The sequence below is a fragment of the Penaeus japonicus genome, unplaced genomic scaffold, assembly GCF_977035675.1.
Source record: "Penaeus japonicus unplaced genomic scaffold, GWHDUDI00000001_assembly GWHDUDI00000009, whole genome shotgun sequence".
Taxonomy (NCBI): domain Eukaryota; kingdom Metazoa; phylum Arthropoda; class Malacostraca; order Decapoda; family Penaeidae; genus Penaeus; species Penaeus japonicus.
In genome coordinates, this window is record NW_028234411.1 from 15,394,572 (window position 1) to 15,402,071 (window position 7,500).

Below are 7,500 nucleotides of genomic sequence, written 5' to 3' on the forward strand. Positions count from 1 at the left end.
ATCTAGTCTTGTTAAGGAATGAAGAATAGGAGCCAACCAATATTTAGGAGTGATATTATAGACAGGGATGGATTGGCCCCGAGACAGACAGAGGAGCTGTTTGGTGAAAAGTGTTCACGGCGCTTGAATGGAACTCCCGTGATTGTACTTCACGTTTATTCAATTCCAAGACATGTGGCTTCCACGACGCACCAATCGATATATTTCACCCTCAAAATATAGAGATCTGATTAGGAATAGCTACGGCTAAACGCAGTTTGATTAAGAATATTTGTAAATAGAAGAAAAAGTGTCGGAGATATGATAGAACCCTGAGGAATGCCAGTAGAAACTGAGAAAGGGGTACATGTTATGCATTCAAACAAGGCTGAGGTAAAGCCATATGTGAGAGGGACACAAATTAGATTACGATTTGGAAGTTTCGCCAACAGGGTCTTGTGCAGACCCTATCGAAAATCTTGGATTTATCTAAGTTCCTGAGCCAAGTTAGGGAGATGAGACCAAAATGGCAATAATAAAGAAAGGAACTGATGATAATGCAGAATGTTCATGGAGTAATTGCCTGTAAACAAATATGCTGAACGAAGAGATACGTTCATGTGAAGGGATGGTAAGAAAGAGGCAAAAATGACAACAAGCACAGGCGTCAGCTCAAATGGAAATTACTTAGTTCTGTGTTTTTCATTTCTACAGAAAGTAGAACAAGACGGGACTTGCGATGAAATAATGGGGGTAGGCATTTGCTATATGAGAGACAAATTATAAAAAGGTCGAGCTATATGAGAACCGAGAACAAACTCTTTTACTCTGAACAACCAGGGTAAAAGAGAGGAGGAAAGTTGGAATTGCAAAAGTTGTGGAGGATGTTTTTGGCTTAGCTTCAGAGCGCATTGTTAAAAGATGCAGTCACACTATAGTATTCCAATATTCAAAACGAATGCATATGAGCAAGTCGATCAACAGTTAACGATAACTCAATGCACTGAACACTTTTACTCACCAGAAAACTTATGAATACAGATCTATGATAAAAATGTTCCACTTCATAATCATGCAGACCAACATCTAGCTATGAAAGTAAACACGTTTAGATGTTGGTTATTGAATTGTGGTAGTCATACAAAAATGATAAAACGATGATAGTTGTAAGTGGGATCAATGATCCGCATGCCTGCCTCTCCTCTTTCCCGCAATGCACTCTCAGTTGCAATACGTAATCGGTATCAGTGCTCCGTACATCTAGCGATGACGGAGGGAATACTCTGATAAGAGAATTCAACCGCATTAAAGCAGCGGGTCAATCACTAGCAAACGCTAGTTACTGACTCAAACAGAAAGTCAAACAAAATTTCACTTTTCGTTGTCCTCTTCGATCCATCACTCGATTCTTATTCTCAAGGTATCCACTCAAGTGTCACTTTCATGTATTCTACTACACAAAATTTCAAAAGCTGCGTTTGTAAACTCAGATATATATATATATATATATATATATATATATATATATATATATATATATATATATATATATATATACATATATATATGTATATGTATGTATATATATGTATATATATACATCCACACATGCATACATACATACATACATATGTGTATATATATTTATATATATATATATATATATATATATATATATATATATATATATACATATATATGTATATATATATATAGAGAGAGAGAGAGAGATGGATAGATAGAAGGTTCAGTTCAGTTCAGAGAGATTTACGAAGACATCGCTTCGCCCGGGCTATATGCCCGACCTAGAATATATATATATGTGTATGTATATATATATATATATATATATATATATATATATATATATATATATATGTATATATATATATATATATATATATATATATATATACATAAATACACATAAACATAAATACACATGCATACAAATACACAAACATATCTGTGAGTCTATACCCATGCGTATCTATATGCATAAATGACTTTACATCTCTTTTATTCATATACCAAAATATGTCTCAATTTTTCCTCATTTCTGGTCTGTTACATTTGCATTCCTATAGGCGGTTTCATCTGATCTTTCCAAGAGTCGCGATGCGCACAATACTGGCTCGGGATGGGCTGGCTGAAAATCACCGTGTCGGATATCGTTGGGCAATAAATTCAGTAACATTTTATACAGAGGTATGTATCCTAAATAGGCTGATTTGCACTAATGTTATGCAGTGCAACCATACAAAACACAAGCTTGCATCAAATATGAATGAACACAAACAAACAACAGGCTTTAAATAATCGTTCACTCCCATTCACTTATTCAAAAAAGACATCTGGTTGTATAAATTCAATAAAATGGTTTACTGCATGCAAATCACATTTGGGATAGCCAAAATAACATGAAATAGTGTTAAATTGAGGCAGATTTAAGTCCACAAAACAGAGGCTGGAAAGTGAGAATATACATACAAGTTGCCAGTGTTGGCTATGATCAAATTAATATTATTTCGAATACTAACAATTTGTAATTTGTTATGTAGTAAATCATAAAATTTTCTTCTATTGGAACTTATACTACCAGATGTCTTTTTCATAATTGACATGGAAATCATGATTATTTTATTCCGTTGTTCCTTAACATGCGATTGGACAAGAGTCTTTTTGTTGCAAAGTTGTTTTGTGTGCTTGCATTGCATAATATATGTGGAAATTGGTAGTGCAATGTGTAAGGGTCATTTGGACATCTACACATTCAAATATTTGACTGGTTGAATTGCTCGAATATTTATTACAAATAACTAATTTTAAGTTGATTTTCAGCCAATCGCCAGCCAGTAATGTGATATTTTGTGGACAGATAAGAAAATATGGGCTAGGATGTGGTTTACGCAGAGCCTTCTCTTATTAGCTCATATTACACACACGCACGCACATACTTACATACACACACACAGAGACACATGCACACACTGTAACACATTAACCCTTAACCTATGACAGGGGCGGAGGCTTGAAAGCTCCCAAGTAGAGAGGAAATCAAAGTTTTCCATTTTAAGAATCTCTTATATGCATTGGTAGCTATGAGTATGAGAATGCCAATTATGTAATTCAGAGAGAAATTGAAATTGCCGTTTGCCCAATAAGTAGCTTCCAATATTAGGGCAAGCACTGCCAGGCTCACACTCAAATGTACCGAATCCATCCCGAGCGAACCCGCGTCAGTGAGTCTCCGACCGACGACCGACTACCACAGGGTGCTCGTGACTCCTCCGTCGAGCTTCTCTCCCCGTGTCTCCAGTCTCTTACTTAGCTAATGCACTGAAGTACTGCGGGACCCTGCGTGGCATTGGTTTCTTTTTTTTATTGTTGTTTGTTGACATGTTGTTCTGCGGGATTCGCGATGTGTCTGAAGCTCCTACGGTTTATGATATATGCATGCAGCCGCCTCGTTTCGTAAATCCAAAGGTTTTGAAAATGATGATACATTTACTGTCAAAGTTTTTTTTTTCGATAGATGAACGGATTGCTTTAATGGTAATTTTAGCCAATATATATATATATATATATATATATATATATATATATATATATATATTTATTTTTTTTTTTTTTTTTTTTTTTTTTTTTTTTTTTTTTTTTTTTTTTTTTTTACAGCGCCAGCTATATCACTTATACTGAGTTTGTCATTTGAAATCAACTCACAAAACTTTTCGTAACAGTACATTCATGGGAACGAAGAAGGTAGAGAACCGAGTCTGTCTTCCTCGCGGGGCGGTTTACCCTTCGGAGTTGATATGGAAGGAGGCAAGTCATTTGCTCGCTGACTTGTTGCGTAACTTTCGCCTTTGTATTTCTCCGCCTTTAAGTTTAGTGATTTCTCCGAATGATGAAATATTGTTTATTTCACTAGAAAAACAGAGCACATGAGAGAACAAAGAAACATATAGAATATATATTTGTTATTTGTAGTCTAATCCTTCCGCATATGAGCAGGTGAGTAAAGTAAAAAGGAGCAGTCGGGTTTATTCATGATGTTTTACATTCCCTGCTTAGTGATATGTATTTGAAGTAGCAAGAGAGAGAGAGAGAGAGAGAGAGAGAGAGAGAGAGAGAGAGAGAGAGAGAGAGAGAGAGAGAGAGAGAGAGAGAGAGATAGAGAATTCTCATTCTAATATAGTAATAAAGAGGATAATAACAATGATAACAGTGACAATGATAATGTTAATGGGAACAATAATAACGAGGATAATTGATATAAAAAGGGTGATACTATTTATCATGATATAAAAGTAAAATTATATCTATTATTATCATTTTATCATCCTCATTAAAATTATCATTATCACTACTTAAAATAACATCATTGTTAGTATCATTATCATCATCGGGTCAGTTGAGGTCAAGAGGTGTTTGCTTGACATTGATTGTTGATGTCAAGCCATCCGCAAATATCATTCCTTTCTAACTCATCATGCCTTTGTATGCCTTTAGTCATGTTTCTTTTATTGTCAATGAATTATCTATTCTGGTTACTGAAACAATATTGGTGCTGGAATTTTAAACCCGTGTTGTTGATTATGTTGCGAGCTTTGAGACGGGAGGCGAATGTGCGGAGAGCGAAGAGTTCGCCTCGTCAGAATAAGGAGATGGGAGTATCACCCTTGCCCGAGATCCAGAACGGAATTCGTCCGGGCACTAAGAGTAAGTAGAAGAAATATAAAGGCTTCGATGTAAAATTATATTTCCTATAAGTGTCTGAGGTCTTATTTGTATTTTATGTTTTACTGAAATGAAAGCATATTGCAACAGAAATAAGTTCATCTGCCTGAAAAGTTAAGAAACTTTCAAGGTGAATAGTCTGATAAAGCGAGCGAATTTCAGTCCCGCGGTCCAACGAGTAAACAAGCAAATGAATTGCCGACTTTCTTATCAGACCCAAACTCTGCGATAAGACACACTCAGTTCTCTACCGTCTTCGTTTCCACGAATGTACTGCCACGAAAGGTTTTATAAACAGTTTCCAAAAGACAAACACAGTTTATACGTAATAAGTGGCGATGTAAATTTATCTCTTTTATTCCATGTTCATTTTCTGTTGATTTAATATTTCCTTATGAGCAATACGTTCATTTTTGTGACAACAATGTGGCACTGATTGTAGCTGCCTTTCCAAAAGTTTGAGATTTATGTAACTTAGGTGAGGCTGCATATGGTAAACCGCGGGGGCTTCTGTCCCATCAACGCGAATCCCGCTGTACAACTCGTCAAACAACCAAATGACTCAGCGGGGGCCATATCATGCCCGTGCATAGGGAAGGTCAATATCATGAGAGCAACAGCGGCCACTTGTCTTGCGATGAATGAAAACATTTCTAACATAATGAAACGTAAGGTGCGAAAAAGACAGACAATCATTCAGGCCTGCACACACAGAGAAGGAATCAAGGCGCAGTGACATGAACCAATAAATATAACACCGGTGTGGATGGGAAAAGGCAAAAACAAAAATTGGTTAATCCGTAGTCTACGGCAAAAAAAAAAAAATAATAATAAATAAAATAAAATAAAAAATAAAAAAAATAAATAAAATAAGCCGAGTCGTAAGCTAATAGTTAATAAGTCATAACTGTTTTTGCATACCATGAGTTAGTGTAAGTACATTTGTAAGCACATTAGTGGGACTCAAAAGTTTGGAGTGGAGAACTTTGATCAGACCTTCGACTACCAAATATTCTGATGGCAATGTCAGTTACATATAGTGCAACCTCCCGAGGCACAATAATCTATCATTACTGCCATATATGTGCATAAGCAAGTGCATTCGTACGACTCACTCAGACCACACTCACATGTTCACATATTAAATCACCACGTACATTACCAGATTGCATTGCCCGCGGCCTGTTAAGCGTAGAAGGAGCCACTTACGATATGGCTGATCAATATATAGAAACCCCAGCTCCCGTCCCGTTTTTTTTTTTCTTTCGTTCTTTCTTTCTTTCTTTCTTTCTTTGAATGTGGGTTGTTTGTGTTGTTTTTCCTCCTTATGTTCTTGCCTCTGTTGCCACGAGCAGTGCGAGCCCACCCAGTATTGCAGGTGTAAATGAGCTGTTCGGTGATTTGCTACTGTGACACTAAGCACTCGGATCTCGCAGCCACTACTATAGTCCCGCGCCTCACATATACATTTATTTTATGACCATCTCTTTGTTCGATCTACATTCTCTGCCTCCCGTGTAATGTTGTAAGAGCACAATAGGTTTAGCTATTTATCTGCACCAGTTTGTCACTCGCTAAATTCGCATGGCTCGACTCGGAGCGAGTCCAATGAAGGCCGGGGCAGTGTAAAATCAATATCATAATTGCATTATATGGGTACTTTTGTAAGCGTATTCGTAGTATTCTAAAGTTTGCTGTGGATATATTGCATGTAGTGCAACCTCCTCATATTACGATCCATGTATTGTGTACCATAGTTAATACCAAGTTACCTTTACAAGTCCTACTTATCATGTGACAAAACCTTGTAAAGTAGCACAGCAGAGAACATAACATGAAGTGATCAGGCCGTCATTTCAACCTCGGTTTCAACCAGGTCATTCAAGCGCTGGCTCTTCGGCCGAGAGGACGTTCTCGTCTCGCGCTCTCAAGCGCCTTTTAGAAGAGTGTTTAGCTGCTGTCGCCTCCAGCTGTACGAGTCGGTTTCTCCATTATGAACCCGAATGAAAGACGCTTCCCATAGAGAACGATAAAGCAGATGGCATAGTAATGGCACGAGGCTATGGAAGATGAGCTAATGGAATATCGATGGACCAGAGGTACTCACTATAAGGGAGTAGTAGTCTTTGCTTTCACGATCCATCATGGTTGCTGTCGTGACGTGACCGCTCTGCTGGTCTATGCTGAAGTCTTCAGAACCGTCTCCGATTAGGGTATAGCGGGTCCGTGCAGCTGTGCCTTCGTCAGCATCCCAAGCCAGCACAGAAGCAACGTGAGTTCCCAAATTCACGCCCTCGGAGATTTCGCGTTTGTAGAGGGGTTCCTTGCATATTGGTCCATTATCTGGGGGTATATGAAAAAAAAAACATATATAAAATCAACATTTTACAAGAACAAAAATGGAATATGTTTCTTAATATGAAATGCATACTAAGGATTACTTACCGTTAACGTCTATAACAGTTACGGTCACTGTGGTGTTAGCTGTGAATTTACCATCAGTAGCAGTAATGGTAAGCCTATATTCAGCCTGTCGTTCACGATCTAAAACAGCCGCCACGTATACCTGTGGGTACAGAGAAGCGAAATGTATACTCACAATGGCCTTGAAAATAGCAATAATATACAATGTCAATTTGTCATTTTTTATTTTGTTTTTATCTTATTTATTTATTGTTTTTATTTTTACCTATTCGTCTTTATTTTATATATTTATTTATTTTCGGTGTGTGTGTGTGTGTGTGTGTGTGTGTGTGTGTGTGTGTGTGTGTGTGTGTGTGT

At 37.2% G+C, this 7,500-nt stretch overlaps 1 protein-coding gene across 4 annotated transcripts in view; it reads right to left on the reverse strand.

The window, feature by feature from the left end:
• The window catches only part of LOC122250813 (fat-like cadherin-related tumor suppressor homolog), a 149,111-nt gene that overhangs the window by 27,501 nt on the left and 114,110 nt on the right, over nt 1-7,500 (reverse strand). For all 4 annotated transcript variants that reach the window (XM_086539774.1, XM_086539775.1, XM_086539772.1 and 1 more), the window contains 2 exons: nt 7,165-7,285; nt 6,827-7,062 (listed from right to left, as the gene is read on the reverse strand). In XM_086539774.1, the coding sequence (XP_086395900.1) occupies nt 6,827-7,062; nt 7,165-7,285 (357 nt within the window). The remainder of the gene's footprint in view (nt 1-6,826; nt 7,063-7,164; nt 7,286-7,500) is intronic.